Source organism: Limanda limanda, chromosome 12 (genome assembly GCF_963576545.1).
Source record: "Limanda limanda chromosome 12, fLimLim1.1, whole genome shotgun sequence".
Classification (NCBI taxonomy): Eukaryota; Metazoa; Chordata; class Actinopteri; order Pleuronectiformes; family Pleuronectidae; genus Limanda; species Limanda limanda.
Window position 1 is genome coordinate 22,285,236 of NC_083647.1, and position 16,179 is coordinate 22,301,414.

The window sequence follows — 16,179 nt, forward strand, 5'->3', positions numbered from 1 at the left end:
ATCTCAGACTTTTTGTGTGAGACCTCTATGGATCCCTGTGCCACATCCAAACCGCTCATGTGCCATTTCTAGTTCGCTGACAGGTGAAGGATCTGACAGCGAAAATCCCTCTGTCTTCAAACAGAGCAGCTGCAAGTTTCCTCCTAGTCGGTGGAATAATGGCATTTCTCAAAATAAACTCTCTGCAGCTGAGGAGCTGGCTCAGAGTTTCTGAGACTTGTTTTCATGTGTTTTATTCTCAGTGAGTCAGAGATGGTTGGAATCAGACCGACAGAGGGAAAGACGGGACATGGGGATGTGGGTTTTCAGAACCTTTACAGATGTGAGGATGTAGGTCAGCTCTCTGACACACAACGTTCAGGCTGTGGGAGAAAGTAGCTGCGTGTTCCGGCCAGTTCACGGTGATGATGTCAATTAAGATGTTTGATTCAAGGATAAACACACACACACACGCAACACAACGCATTTAACTACAAACACATTTTATTTGTTCTCAATCACCAAAGCATGCAAACACAGAAACACATAGAAACGGAAACACAACACAGAAAGTCACTTGCATTGTTTTTTCATTTTCAGGCCATTAAATAGTACATTTCTCATTATAGTATTCTGTTGTACCATGTTTACCCGTGTTCTAATATTACACGTTCACTCATTTAACCAACATTAGTCCTTAACCATATTAGTTGCCATGCAATTTTAGAACTCTGGTAACCATAGCAACAGGACAACGTTATTGCCGAGTTGCAAACGGACCCAATCACGAGTTTAACTGGCTACAAGCAGACTTTGAAAAATGGATATTGATCATTTAATGGCTCTTAACAGTGTTTTTCTGTGGTAATGGTCATGATGTGAGAGAAATAATATACTCAGGGAAAATGTTTGATTAAAATAATAACATATTATATATTATAATTCAATTTATTCCGTTACTGTGGATCGCTTTCAATAAATCTACATTTACTCAACACATAAAACTGACGTAATTGCTATTTTGAGCTTTCAACTCCAGCTTGAATATCTGCATGAGGCTTAAATCAGGGAGATAAAAGGAACATGAGGAATATGCCTGATGGGACCGGGTCTAATTCAGTCTGGGTCTGCTCTGGAGAAATGAAATGAAGGAAAAACTGAACATTGGCAGGAGAAAGAGCAAGAAGCTGCGATTTTTCCTCCTTTTTTGGCCTTTTCAGTGCAGAATCTGCTCTGAATGTAAACAGTTCAAGCTGCTGGTTTCTCTCCTCCGGCTTCATCTGGTGAAACAAGAGGCTGCAGCTCGTGTTTTTGCAGAATTTGCAGCGTCTCAAGTCAGGACACAGTCTCTCACTGGGATTTGTCTCATATTTGTAGGTTAAATTAATATTTCCTGGTTTGTGCAGAGCTTAAGAAAAGGAATGTGGTCTTGTTATTTATCCCACTAAAGATATGATGTACAAACGTTTCAGGAACACTCGGGGGGTAAAAACAGCAGAGAACATTTACGGCTCAGGGTTAATAACTACCTGAGAAGTTTTCACTGGAAACATTAACTCTGGACTGACAACGATCACCTGGTCGTTTCCACGTCACCAGGAGAATCACCATGACCCAGCATTTTACAGGTTTTGTTAGAGCTGTGCAGACTGGAAGGTGTTTATTTTAACTGGTTTAAACTGGGTCAAGCAACACCTGTAGTTCTCCACTCAGATTCCAGATGAAGAAACGACTTCTGGTCTTTGTGCATCCTCTGGGGGATTCAGCACAATCCCCCCCATCCCAGTGCAGGAGTCGTCCATGACAGATTCAGGCGTCATTGAAAGAAAATGATATTTATCATCTGGACTGTGTCTGAAATCGCTCACTACTCAACATGTAATCCAGTATATAGGGAGTTTGCCATTTTGTAGTAGTGAGAATCTTTATACCCTATGTAGTGGACGGTCAGATGAGAGGAGAGAGAAGCTGTATGAACTAAACACAACTCATTAATATCAGTCTTCTAAATTTGAATATTTTCATCAAGATCCATTAATTGATAAATTGATTAAATCGTCAAAAAAAGGTCAAATCTTACAATATAATCCTGCACCCATCCCCTGATATGTATCCACACCAACATTTAATAGGTTCTTCCCTTACCCATAATGCATCCTTCCACCAGGTTTCATAGAAATCTGTTCTGCAAATGGGCAAACGGGGGTGAAAACATAACCTCCTCGTGGTGGTAATAAAAATAAATGACTAAAAGCCTCATGTGTGGCTCAATAAGAAAATAACTGCAAGTTGTTGCAGGGGTTAAATATTTTTAATTAACTCATGTGGGAAAATACGCCTTGTATAATATAAACTAACCTATATATTATGGTTTGTTTTAATTGTGCAACAGCGGTAACCTACACCCACTTGCAGTTTCTCTAAACAGCATCTGTGAGAAGCATTCAGTCATCATCCTGGTGCAGTGGTGTGTTGTCTGTCTTCAGAGACACGTGGAGTTCAGTTCAGTTCCTGCACGCTGGTTTCCACGTGTCACCGAATCACGTAGCTTGTTTTAAATCTCAGATCTACGGCTCTTCAGACAACTTTACGTTTCCAAACAGACTGATTCAAGGCGTGGAAGCGATTTGTGTGAAATATTTGCTCATATGTGACAAAAAGACGACGAGAAACTTGATAAATGACGACGTGAGACGGATAAATGTGTTGGAGAAACACATCCATCTGAGCTGCAGTCATGGAAACGTCAGGACAAAAGAAGTGCATCAATATGTCGCACATTAGATTGAGTCTTAATGTATTCCAGCCCAGGAAGGGAGGAGACACACAGACACAAACACAGACACACACACACACACACACACCCTTACTGCTCTACTTTATTCATAACTGATGGTTGCCTGTTAACCTACATCAGAGGAGGAGGAAGTATCTCCATGGCAACGCTGGAAATTCATTCAGCGTAGCAGCATCGAACCAACATGAATGTAACAGAAGTGTCAGTGGTCAGCTTTTCCATCAGTGTGTGTGTGTGTGTGTGTGTGTGTGTGTGTGTGTGTGTGTGTGTGAGAGTCAGAGTGCTTTATGTGCAGCATCTGTCGATTTACTGCTGTTCTTGTGTTTCAAATATTGGAGGTAATCAGATCTGCTGCGTCTCCTGGTTTTGAGCTGGACTCTGCTCGGCTGCTGCGGTTAAGTGTCATTACTTCAAACTGACCTAATGGTTGCTGGTGCAAATCTCTGAGCAGATCGAATCAAGAGCTACGGTCCGGAGAGAGAACCCGTGGAGTGGTGGTTGTACATTTTAAGTATGGAGCTGGAGTTAAGAGGTTGTTAGCTTAGCATAAAGACTGGAAACGGGGGGGAAACCTCTAGCCTTGTGTGAGCCTTGACTGTAGGGATGTGGTGAACACTTTGGGGACCATCTGAAAAAACAGGAGAAGACAAAACTGTAACGTAACGAGGCATCATGAGACTCTAACCTGAACCACTGATTCCCTGGAAAGACACTGGACACCACAAATATTGAGACATTTAGAAAAAAGTCTCACACACGAGCAAGCAAACCCAGATCGGATGTCTGGTTCAGGACGGAGGAATAATGGCGAGCTTGCAGAGAAAAGTCGGCTTCAGTAGAATTCGATGCGATTTGCGGTGCCGGCTCAGCCAGACTGAGACGTGAGGTGTGGAGGTCAGGAGGTCAGGAGAGTCGGGACGTCTGTGGTTTTCTGTAATCACTTTCTCTCTGTCCTCAGCCCTGAGGTTGTTGTCCAACGGTAGAACCTTGGCCTGCATCCACTTTCAATTCAGCACATTCAGAAATTGGATTTTCTCCTCAGAGATGGAAAGTCTCTTCAGGCTCGATGCGTCGCTTGTGACCAGATTGAATCTTTTACTTTCTGCCTGAATGGGAGCAGCAGCACCGACTGTCCTCCAATCCTTTTACAGGACAGTAGAGACCGTAATTAAAAATTACACCTCAGAGCTCTGTCATGTAATGAAAAAGAATGCAGGCAGATCAGATGGTAAATCCTCTGGTTTATCCTGGGCCCTGTAGTCTAAGCCTCCAACTCAATATGAACGTAAGCTACACACAGTGCTGCTGTCAGACAGAACCAGACTCATTAGTTTGTCATAATTCAGAAAAGCAGACTCGAGTATTACTAGACCCTCTGAAAGGGTTTGAAAATGATGTTGTAATGTTTTGCGAATAAAGTCTTAATATTAAGAGAATTAACTTTTCATATTACAAGACTAAAGTTGCAATATCGCAAGAATGAAGTTGACATTTAACGAGAACATAGTCGCAATGTCACGATTAAGACGGAGTGGAACGGTTTCTCTTTGCTGCTTATTTCTTAAAATATGAATCTTTTCCACTGATAATATTCAGACTTTGGTCTTTTTATATAAGAGCACATGAAGGCGGCTCAGGCAGCAGCTGTACGAGCGGAATAATTCCCCCCCAGGTTTAAAAGGAAGCAGAGAGCTGCCACAGTGACACACATGGAGACAGACACTCACACACACATACACACACACACACACACACACACACACACACACACACACACACACACACACACACACACACACACACAGAGGCAAAGACAGGACACAAGCTGGAGAGAGCTGAGCTGAACTGAGCTGGAGCCTAGTTATATTCTGGCCGATTTATGTTTGTGAATTTTGAATTTATGTCTGGTTGTGACAGGATGATATTATTTTCATAATATTACGATATTATTGTTGAAATCTCCGAAGTCTATTTACTCTTTTGTTGGATAATAATTCTGGTGTTTGGTGTTTTGAAATAGCTTCTTACCTCAGAAGTCCTGAAATCAGACTATTTATTTCTTCAGATTCACAACTGGGATTCTCTCTCTCACGTAATAAATGTGTTATTCTGTGAGAGAGTAGAAGAGCCGTCGTGCGATAGAGAATCAGAGGAAACCCGACACACTGCAAACTCGATTCATACCTTGTGTTCGAGCCTCTATTTTGAGTGTCTCCTGTGTGTGGGCGAGTTCCGGGGCCGAGGAGCAGGAAGTGGCCGTGTGAAGTATGGAAATCTCATTAAGGATGCAGCGCTGCTCCCGTCTCCAGTTGCCTCTCTCTCTCTCCATATTAACACCAGGAGCTAATCCAGCAGGTGAAGCTGAACCATGCGTGTTGTCTGACCTTCACACACTCCACGTTCCCCATTTCGACTGGAGGATTTTATAGATCCAGGTTGATTGTCTTTATGCATTTCTCTCGGGTGCATTGTTCTCTGACTGTCCAGACGCGAGCTGATGGGATTGTTGATGCACTCGTCTCAGGGACATTCCAGTTTTATTGAGCTCTCAGAGCTTAATGAAGTATTTACCCACAGGCTTTATACAAGCAGAACAACATCTCTGGAGGTCGGAGCAGATACACAGCCGGGAAAATTCATATTAAATATTTATGGTAAATATTCCTCAAAGATGGATATCTAGGTAGGTCAATAGATAGATAGATAGATAGATAGATAGATAGATAGATAGATAGATAGATAGATAGATAGATAGATAGATAGATAGATAGATAGATAGATAGATAGATAGATAGATAGATAGATAGATAGATAGATAGATAGATAGATAGATAGATAGATAGATAGATAAATAGATATATACCTCATATCTTTACAGTGCATCCCTTCCTGCTATTCATACTACATTGAAGTAGGAAACATGAAATCGACCTCCTGACAACAACAAGAATCTCTTCTTTGTCTGTTGTAGTCGTCAGGAAGTGTAGACAAAGAAAAGTTTACAACTCAAGGACAAGGAAAGAAAAATAAGTAAACAGCAGGTACACATGGTTCATTCTTACAGTAAAAACCATCACGATTTGACCTTTTCCTGTTTATCTAAAACGAGATTAAGATCTGAAATCTATTTTACATTTAAAATGAACCACTCATCCTCTAATCTTTGTGTGATCTGTTAAGGCGCGTTCTTTTATCCTTAATATATGAGAAGAGTCTGGTCTAATTAAAGTGTTTATTAAGAAACAATGAAAAGTTGAACAAACATAGCTATGGACAATTATCACAGCCCATGCTAATTAAGTTAGCAGTAGGAAGATAAAAATGGCCCCGAACAGCAGGGGTTTGGTATAGTTATAACTGTAGATTTGATGTGATTGGTTATGAATATTTGGAGGGGAGTCACCACAAATCACTTTGGATCTCCCTTATTGGTCCAGCCGCAGTCCCACGCCTCTCGTCACCGAATCCAGGAAGTGACATAGCAGCAGCTCTCAGTCATGTTCCTACGCTACTCTGCTGGTTGCTAGGGCAACCCTATCTACCCTGACAGTCTGATGTTGTCTCGTAATTCAGCCTTGAGTAGAAAGTGTCTTGGTCCAGCCATCTCGGCTGCACCAACTTAACCATAACAAAATACAGAATGAAATCAACAAAGTCACTCTGTCCAACCTCGCCGACTTATCAGACAGCTCTTGGAACTCTATGTGAGTTTAATGAATCTGATGGAATAACACTTTAATAGAAATGAGAACTAGTGAAACAATAATTCTTAATTTGTAGATTAAACCCTAGGAAGGAAAGGTTATTATTAAAATCATTTGTATGATTGCCTAATATATAGCTAAAACTACTTCTATCTTTATTGATAAGAGTTCTTTCAGACACAACCTATAGTTAAAAGTTCTGAAGATTCACAACATTTTCCTCCACCAAGGCCCAACTGTCCCCTTAAATTCTGCACCATATTACCCACTCTCATAGATATCAGTTCACTAGATATAATGTTTTTTCTTTAAAGGACCCATCTTATGCCCATTTTACCACAGTTGATATGGTTGCTTGGGGTCTTAATGAAATGTCTGTAACATATTTTGGTCAAAATACCACAAGGATCATTTAAAACAGCCCTCCTCAGATTGACCTGTTAACGTGTAGAAGTACTACAAAAGTGGAATTTTCATAATATGTGCCCTTCAAGATCCAGGAATGATTCCCATGGAAATCAGTGAAAATCTATATCGCTGTGTTAAAGTGCGTGAAGGTGCAAATCTTATGGTTCTCTCTCGGCCGAGGTCCCATCCTGAGACTAGTGTCGTGCAAATCTTGATTTTGTGTAAACATGAGGACACATATCCATCTTCCACTTTGCACTTTTCATCCCAGCCTTTAGAGAATATATATTTATCATCATATTCTAGTGTTGATACGATCTGACACAGTTCTTCAGGTGATGTGGCTCCACTGTTGTTACCTCTCTGCTTCACTGGAAGCAAAACAGATTCCTGCTGGTTTGTTGTTGTTGGCAGACGAGGTGACTGGGACTCTGCTATCGCGGCTCCGCACTGGATCTGTGCTGAAGCTCGGCCGCTGGACGGGGGTTTGGCAGAGCCACGCTTCAGGCTTCAGGCTGCCGGCCGTGTGTGTTCCAGCAGAGCCGAGTCCCTCTGGGGCTGCAGAGAGGGGACGAGGGACAGGCTCCTCTGCTGCGGCAACAGAGCTGCAGCTGTTTACACACATAACACACACACAAACACACTCACACACAAGCACAATATAGCTAGTGGCAGTGAGTTTGTCCCTGACGTGAAACCTCCAGTTTGTGCTGTTCTGATATTTGGTTTGTTGTGTAGGAATAGAGGATTTGCACATTTGCCATCCCAAAATGTTTGTTTGCACTTGATGCATGAAAGTAAAATGCCGACTGTGCATGAACATTGATAATACAGTTGTAACATTTAAGTGCAAACTTCCAGCAGCATCTCAGACACATCATTCACACATTTATACATTTTCGTTTTCAACCAAACCAACAGATCATGAAGCTTTTGGGAGAAAGTCATCGTCCTGGCGCCTCGTTAGGGGGGTTTGAATTTATCCCTGAATTTAAAGGTGGTCTCACAGAGTTGCTGCTGCTGTGGACCAGTGTCATCAATCCAAGGGACAGGAAGTTGCCTGCGTTGTCTTCCCTGACGCATCTTTATTCCCGAGCCAAGCAGGGGCTGGTTGATGTGTGCAAGCTTTACAAAACCTGAACGTATAATCGATAAGTCCTGCTCTCCATCAGAAAGACCATGCTCTTAAATGAAGATGGGGAAAGAAACCATCCAACGCCCCTGGATTTACAAGCTGCTCCTAAACAGAGAGGGAGGGAGCATCAAGGAAAACAAGAACTGGGTCGTCTCGGAGTTGATTTTGCGATCAGAGATGTTATCAAAGTGTTAGTTTGAAGTAAGTTGATCTCAGTTTGACGTCACAACTGGAAAAAATGAATCCTACTCTGTCAGTTTAGTGTCTGAATAAACAAAGCTGTGTTTATCTTCTGCTGCAGAACGAGTCTGTAGCTTTTACCACCGAAGCTTCGAATCCACAGGAACAGAGCTATTAACCTTTGAAAGGTCGATTTGTACCAAACCCAATTTGATCCAGTAACAGAGTGAACTGAGAGTCAAAGGCTGATTAAATGTCAAACTGAGTCAGTTTGTAACAGAAAATCTTTTCTATCAACTGAAGAAAATTACTCAGAATCACGGAATATGATTTTATTATCCAGTCTTCATCCTGTTCATGTTCTCCAGCTTTTATTTTAATTAGAGAGTTTTGCTGTCAGAAGCAAGTGATGGATTTCTTACTGTTTCATTTTCTCTCATCGCAGAATTAGTGATAGAGGTTATTAGGAGCATTAAACCTAATATATTTCATAATAATCTTAAAATATGAAGATTTATGGGGTTGTTACGTCTGGAAGTTGAGTAACTCTGAGATTTGAACTCTTTTGTTCTGTCGCTTTCAACTTTGCAAAATAGAAAACCTGTATTTTTCTACGTTGATCAATAATTTGTCATGGCCCACAGACCAACCAGACGGTCAATGGTTCGATCCCCGGCTCGTCCAGTCTGCATTCTGAAGTGTCCTTGGGCAAGAGCCTTTACCCAGAATTACCCATGACGACTGGGCTCACAGTGTATGTATGGTGTGTGGTAGTAGCAGTAAATATACAAAATAAATTACTATACATCCAATTATATTGTTGTCTTTTAAAACTCCTAAATATAAATATGGGATAATAGGGATATTGATGTTTTAGATATGATGGTGGGCAGGAAAACCAACAATGCTTTCATGGTATAGTTGTGACTCTTTACAGCCTGAATCACGAGAAGCTGCTGTTAATCTCTGGAAGCTGAAATCACCAAAGTCAGAACAATTAACCTGTAGAAGAGGAAAAGTCCTTTGTTGAGTTTGAGTTCACTCACTAAAGAGAAATGGGTCGACAGCGCCGATCCTCTTACAAATGAAGTGCTGTTACATCAGCATTTTGTGCGGCTCTTTTCAGCCGATTCGCTCCTGGAGCAACACAAACCCATTGTCGGGGATAAAAGAAAATGAAATGTCAAATCTAAAATAATCCCCAAAGCCAAATGTGACTTTTTGTATCACAGCAGCCGTGGAGGCAGATTTTAATTCCTGCCTCCACAAAACCAACTCCACCTATAACATGCCTGACGTGGCCAGTGCTGTGGGCTCGGAGCTGAACACGAAGCAGGAGAATGCTGCGTATTGTGCGAGTGCTGAAGACAATGTGCGCCTTCACTGGCTTGTGTCCATTGTGCCCTGAATGTCTTGGGTCGCAGAAGAAGTGAAAGGTCGTCATTCAGCCCGTGGAGGCCTCTTCAAACCTGCCATTGTCATCTCAGTGTTTTCCTTTCACTCCAGGGTGATAGATTCTCCTCTGCTGCTCGTGTCACTCAGCAAACTGTGTGGTTTCCTCTTGTCTCACCTTCCCAGTGTTTTACCTCCTGTTCTGAAAATAGGAGAATCCGAGAGGGGTGAGTTTACCTCCAAGGTCGACCCCTCGGTCTGGAGTCTGAGGGACGTATTCATGTCTCCTCCACTCTGCACACTTCACTCTCACTCGTTCTGACCCACATTCCTTCGCTCTGCGTGACAATGGGCCGTCGCTGCTGCTGCTGCTGCTGCACCACATTCAATGCTGTGTTTTCCTGCCCCGGAATAATTGAGGAGTGATGTCATTCTAGCCGTGTTAACGCCGCTTTAATTTCCCAGGATGATAAATGGTCGGCCTCGCAGAGTGTGAGCAGCCGGTTTGTCCGGAGCAGCTCTCCTGAATGATTTAATGAAAGGAGCCGATGAATGCATGAAAAGAAAAAAGTTCCTTCTTTTTCAAGCTGTGTGACCAAATCGTGACAGGCTTGTTAAAACACCCCCCACTCCCTCCTCCTCCCGCCCTGCCTCGCCTCTGCTGCCCAGAATCCCTAACGATGCCCCCCCCCGGTTGCCCCGGCACCACCCGGCCTCAGCGGTGGCGGCCGGGTTTAGTTCAGCGTGCCGCGACCACCATTCACTTGCTGGACCAGTGTGGGATTTCTGAATTGTTTCTGTGATCTTCAGCCAGTTCTTCCTGCACAATAAAACTTAGATGAGCTTTTTTCTGCTCTTTTATTTCCCAACTTGCTGATTTATAACAGGACTGAAGATTTATATTCTAATGCTCAAACAAAACTTACAAAATGGACTTGCATGTCTTTGGGCTTTGTAGAATAAAGTTGAAATGTTGACAAGAATATCGGAAATACAGTCGAAATAAAACTTTTTATTTATTTGTTTTGTGTGAATAAAGTTGAAATGTCGAGATAAAAGTTTTACTAAATGAGGGATTTTATTTAAAATTGGCACATTGAAAATGATTCAATATCACGAAAACCTTCAGAGAATTTTTTCATATTTAGTTTCAACAGTTTGACTCGAGGATGAACTGATTTGATTTAGCTGCTCGAAGGTCAAAGGTCAAGGTCACAGAGCCCTCATGAAACCTATATAGGCTTGTGAATGTTTTATCTGAAGAGCGACTCCAGAGAATCCTCACAAATTAGCTGATTGAATTCTAGTGGTCAAAGGTCAAAGGTCACGGCGACCTCACACTATTGTGTATCTAGTCCGACGGGTTTCCTGCAAAAGCTCAAGTGTTTTTCTGTAAACAGTTTACGTGCAACTGTTAAATAAATAGGTGTTCGGCCTTTTTCTGTGAATGACTCGTGTGTTTGTGCAGATTTAGAGAATCGTGCCGGCGGAGCTGAACTCAACATGTTTCTCTGCGTCTCTCTGCAGGCTCTGCAGTCTCACTCTGAAGAAGCTGGTCGTGATGAGGGAACTCGATAAAGAGATGATCTCTGTCGTCATAGCTGTGAAAATCCAGGTATGTTTGTCTGCACGCACAAACCTGTCACACACACACACACGCAGACACACATGCACATGCAGTAAAGTAAAGTAATGACAGACATTCTTCACTGCTTATTGTGTTTCAAATCATATTTTGTTGTTATTTTTATTTAATCATCTGTGATATTGAACCATTTTTCTACGGTGGCCCTGAAGTACAAATCACCAACACGTGTCCATCCAATCAGTGACAAGCCCTGTGGACAGCATCTGTCTCCCCATCTGTTAGAAGGGAATGTTTCCCAGCTTGTTGATGTGTTTTGCACTTCAGGGCCACCGTACTTTCCCTCATATGGTGAAGATACAAACGTGCAGGGACTTATATTCCAGTAAACACAACATCATATCTGCTTCTATCTTCACGCCTCCAGGATGGGAGTGTGTTTTTGAGTTTGTCCGTTCTCATGAAGGAGATATCTGTCTTCAGGGAATTCTTAAGATTCTGCACAAACACCACTGACTTGGACTCAAGGACGAACTAATTAGATAGAAGTCATGTGACTTTACGCTCTTGTGAACGTGACGTATCAGAAACACTCGGAGGTGAAACGTGTGAAAACATCTGCCTGGTGTTTTATAATGAGTTGAATCCTGTTGAATAAAACATGTCCTGCACCTTCGCTGCACAGGGAACTGACTGAATTCAAACCTTTATTTACTTGTTTATTTTATTTCCAGGGTTCTAAACGGATTCTGAGGTCCCATGAGATAGTGCTGCCCCCTAGTGGCTCAGTGGAGACAGACCTGGCTCTCACCTTCTCACTACAGGTACAACACAAAACCCCCGTGGTGCTGTTTGGTGTTGATTATATCACAATCAATAATACATTAACTGCTTGCAGCTCATTGTTAAGTGTTTCGTAGTGTTTCTTATTGTTCGGAATATGTGCGTTTTATTACATTACTGCTTTGTTACCATGAAAACCATTCAAATATGCATTAGCTATTAATGAGATGTGAATTTTATAGATACGGTACGGAGGGATTTTTCCTGTGTGAGAGCAAAATCAACATTACATTCCTCCTGCTCTCGTAATACTTCTTTATTCTATTCTTCTACAAGCTGATTTTTATTTGTATCTGTACCGAAATGCAAACACTTATAAATATCATTCCCCTGAATGTGCCTGCATATTTTACATCAAGATAATTATCTGAGAAATCAACAAACAAAGTGATGGAAGTTTCCTGGATCTTTCCCCTGATCCGGATCCACACCAAAGTTGAATGTCTTCCTCCCTGACCCATAGTGCATATATCCATTCAGTAGTTTTTGTTTCATCCTGCTAATTAACAGATGAACAAAATGGAATCATGTCGTCCTCAGTGGAGGTCATGTTCATGTTAATGAAGAAACATTTCTACCAACTCACTGATGTGTTTTATTGGTGTTTGGGGCTCAGTGGCACTGAGGTATGAGACCTTCTCTTTGAATCATTTGTGTATTTTCTTCAATCCTCCACGTCCAGTATCCGCACTTCCTAAAACGAGAAGGCAACAAGCTGCAGATCATGCTGCAGCGACGGAAGAGGTACAAGAACCGGACGATCTTGGGCTATAAGACTCTGGCGGTGGGATCTATCGACATGGCCGAGGTAAACGCTGCCTGATTTAATGAGGGTTGACAGAGTGCATGTTGTTTGGAGAACATCGCAGGGTTGTAGTTTCTCGTGTGGGGTAACTTGACGTCTCGGGACAGGAAGTGGCAGAAAGGTGCTTCTTCTCAGGACCTGGGTAGAGATAAAATTAGAGAATGTTGGATGGTGCAGCTGCAGTTTGAGGTTCACGAGAAGACTTTGACCTCTTCATGCTCACCCAGGATCTGGCTCGGATTCTTCTACCTGTACTCCTGGCTCTTAAAATCATCTAATTGGTCTTAAAATAGACACAAGATGAAAACGTAGCATTTTTACGGCATTTCCAGTGTTTGAATGAGGTATAATTGAAAATTTAGATATGTTAAATACATGGAGTTTAATGCAGGTAGAGCAACTTGAGTCTGCAGACAGTAACTAGGGAGCGAGCGCAGAGGACGCAGTGAATCCTTCATCTCACGTTCTCTCCTCCTCTTCCTCTCCCAGGTGATGCAGCACCCGACCGAGGGAGGCCAGGTCCTGCCGCTCTGCAGCAACCAGAAGGAGACGCTGGGCAAGGTGGCGGAGATCTGGATCTTTTCTCTGTCCAGTCAGCCGATAGACCACGAGGAGGCCGCCCTGCAGGACGGGCAGAAGACCAAGTGCTCCGGTACGCTCTCATTACCCCCCCGCTGATCTGAGGTCCAAACAGCACGGAGCCATCTTAATCACCTAATATTCTAATGAGTTGAAACAGAAGAGGGGTCACAGGGTTCAGAATGTTTTTTATTTTTTCTTCCTCTGTTCTCATGCAGAAAAGCATTTAAATGAAGTCGTACGGCTCGTCGTGTATTTTTAGAACCTGGCTGCGTGTCAAATTTTAAAAGGGTGGTAGCTGAAATATTCATGAGACATCTTCTACACTCCTGCGTTTAATCCCCTGACTTCCTCTGCTTCAGATAACTACTCGGAGGAAGAGTACGAGAGCTTCTCCTCGGAGCAGGAGGCCAGCGACGACGCCGTGCAGGCGCAGGTGAGTCCGGGTTCGCCTCATCCTGCTCGGTGCCAGGCGGGTTCATAATCAAGCTGAGGGTTGGAATAAAACATCTGTATTGGCACTGCATCGGTTGCTGAGGAGAACCCAAGGACGTAGACGTGTAAATAATGTATTAGTTTTTGTTTTTTTATGGGAGGAGCTGTTTTCATTATTCTAACTTGTGTTTTCAGGATCTGGAGGACGATGAGTACGATGTGAGGAAGAAGAAGCAGAGGAGGTCGATTGTAAGGACGGCCTCCATCACCAGAGTAAGAACCCTGCTGGGGTTTAAGGAATCCATTATTCTGTCAGGTGGAGCATGAATAACAACATGAAGGTGCTGGGACCATCATGAACCTGCAGAGCAGCTTCAGAGCTTCTTCTCTTGAATCTACTGGACGGATACAAAAATCATTATTCTTAAAGGTCATGATTTCAAAGGCTGTAAGGCACGACTCGTCAGTTTTACACTTGTTAAAGCATAAGGTGTCAACCAGCTGTTTATGTTACAGTAGACACGTGATGCTTTTTCAGTTTCTCTTTCCTCTAATTGTGTCTGCAAAGTTAAAAAGCCCAAAGTGAAGTGAAGGGAGCTCCTCTCCCCCCACAGAACAGAAAACACTGATCCTGAAACACCTCCACCTGATACTTCCAGGGAGGTACATGTCCAAAACCAACACCTTGTGGCTGCTCTGGCTCACGTTCTAACAAAGCCAGGGCGAGATCATCCCAGAGGAAACACAGCAGAGCATTTGTTGGATGTAAACACTTTATTGTGGTATGCAAGCCTTGCAACCGGCAGCTGAGAAGCCAGAGAAGGTCGTTCTTATCGTTCTTGTGGAAGAAACCTCTGAGGTAGAGGACGTCCCTGGATCGAATGTTTAATTACAGTCCCCACACTGATCTTGAGAAGGTTGCAGCCAGTTACAGAAACACATACATGGTAAAGATTTATAGTTTTTTTAAAGGCATAAAAATGGAACATATGAATCCATATCTGCAGGTCTGTGGTTGTAACGGAATATCGAGTCCAGACGCTGCAGTTTTTTCACACCAGCTTTTCCAAGTTACACCTCAGTGAGTCCATCTTTTATGTGGCTCATTAGCAGGTGGTTGAATGCTAACACTTTATATAAAACACCTTTTAATGAGCTGTAAAGAGACAGTTTTAGTGTTTTCTTGCCCGGGGGTTTGAGGCTGCTGCGTTATCGAGTGAGCAGAAGCAGGAACAGAGAAAGGCCCCAGAAAGCAGATGAAGCATGATGCTGTGTGATTATTGATTTACATGAACACGCGCAGTAAAATCGATCAGCAGCCAAAGCGCTGCAAATGTATCTAGTGCCGGTAAATTCAGTGAAGTGAAGGAACTGCAGCTGTTTTCCTCTGCGCTGCATTGATCAGCGCTCGGTGATGAATCACAACTAGGTCACACTCTGACTCGTGTGTTTATTCTCCTGTGTTTTAGCAGCAGAACTTCAAGCAGCGAGTGGTGGCTCTCCTGAAGCGGTTCAGGGTTTCAGAGGAGGTGGGTGTTTCTCTCCAGATGCTGCTGCTGCGTCTACTGGGAATCAAATCTTCCTTTGAGCCTCCGCTGTGGAGCTGCTGAACCACTTAACATCGAATACCTTTGCATGTGTGTGTGTGTGAAGGTGCTGGACTCGGAGCAGGATCCTGCAGAGCCGACTCCTGAGGTGGAGGAGGAGGACCTGGACCTGGACAGCGTGGAGTTTGAGAACCCCAGTGACAGCGGCCCGGAGCTGGATGATGACGACAGCGTCCTCAGTACGCCCAAACCCAAACTCAAGTGAGTGGCTCTCACTGAGGAGTGTGTATCACCGATGGGTTATAAGTGGTGTTGCAGGACAAAGAATGACAACACTGCAGTTACATGAGTGAAAATAGCACAACTCAGCATCAGTTTTAACACCACATTGGAACATACCCATGGATTTACTGGTGCTGGAGGTTCTACGCCCCAGATTTATATTATTCTTCACACAAGATCCATCGTTTCCCATCGTGCAATTCTATAGTGTCTTTCTTTCATGTTTGACTCCACATCTCCAGTTTCTAACACTGGCTCTCTCCCCGGCTCGAGCTGGAACGTCCCTCGAGTAATTTCCTCCCACTTTAGAAATCGGCTCCCGAGCAGCAGAAGACATTAAACAACTGAGGTCTCATCTCTCCTGATGAATTAACTCTAATGTGTGAAAAGCAGCTGGAGAGGGACGGTTTATTTTGTTTTTCACCAGCAGACGGTTCAAGATGAAGCTAAAGCGATACAGCAGTAACACTAACTTCCACTGTATCTGCTGTGAGCATCATTACATTAT

At 43.0% G+C, this 16,179-nt stretch overlaps 1 protein-coding gene across 2 annotated transcripts in view; it reads left to right on the top strand.

Annotated features, from left to right (window-relative positions):
• Positions 1 to 16,179, top strand: part of pacs2 (phosphofurin acidic cluster sorting protein 2) — a 54,109-nt gene that overhangs the window by 26,571 nt on the left and 11,359 nt on the right. The window contains exons 2-9 of one of the 2 annotated variants that reach the window (XM_061082253.1): positions 11,123 to 11,210; positions 11,915 to 12,004; positions 12,706 to 12,831; positions 13,318 to 13,480; positions 13,770 to 13,843; positions 14,038 to 14,115; positions 15,312 to 15,371; positions 15,496 to 15,650. In XM_061082253.1, the coding sequence (XP_060938236.1) occupies positions 11,123 to 11,210; positions 11,915 to 12,004; positions 12,706 to 12,831; positions 13,318 to 13,480; positions 13,770 to 13,843; positions 14,038 to 14,115; positions 15,312 to 15,371; positions 15,496 to 15,650 (834 nt within the window). The remainder of the gene's footprint in view (positions 1 to 11,122; positions 11,211 to 11,914; positions 12,005 to 12,705; positions 12,832 to 13,317; positions 13,481 to 13,769; positions 13,844 to 14,037; positions 14,116 to 15,311; positions 15,372 to 15,495; positions 15,651 to 16,179) is intronic. The other variant, XM_061082254.1, reaches the window with a different exon arrangement.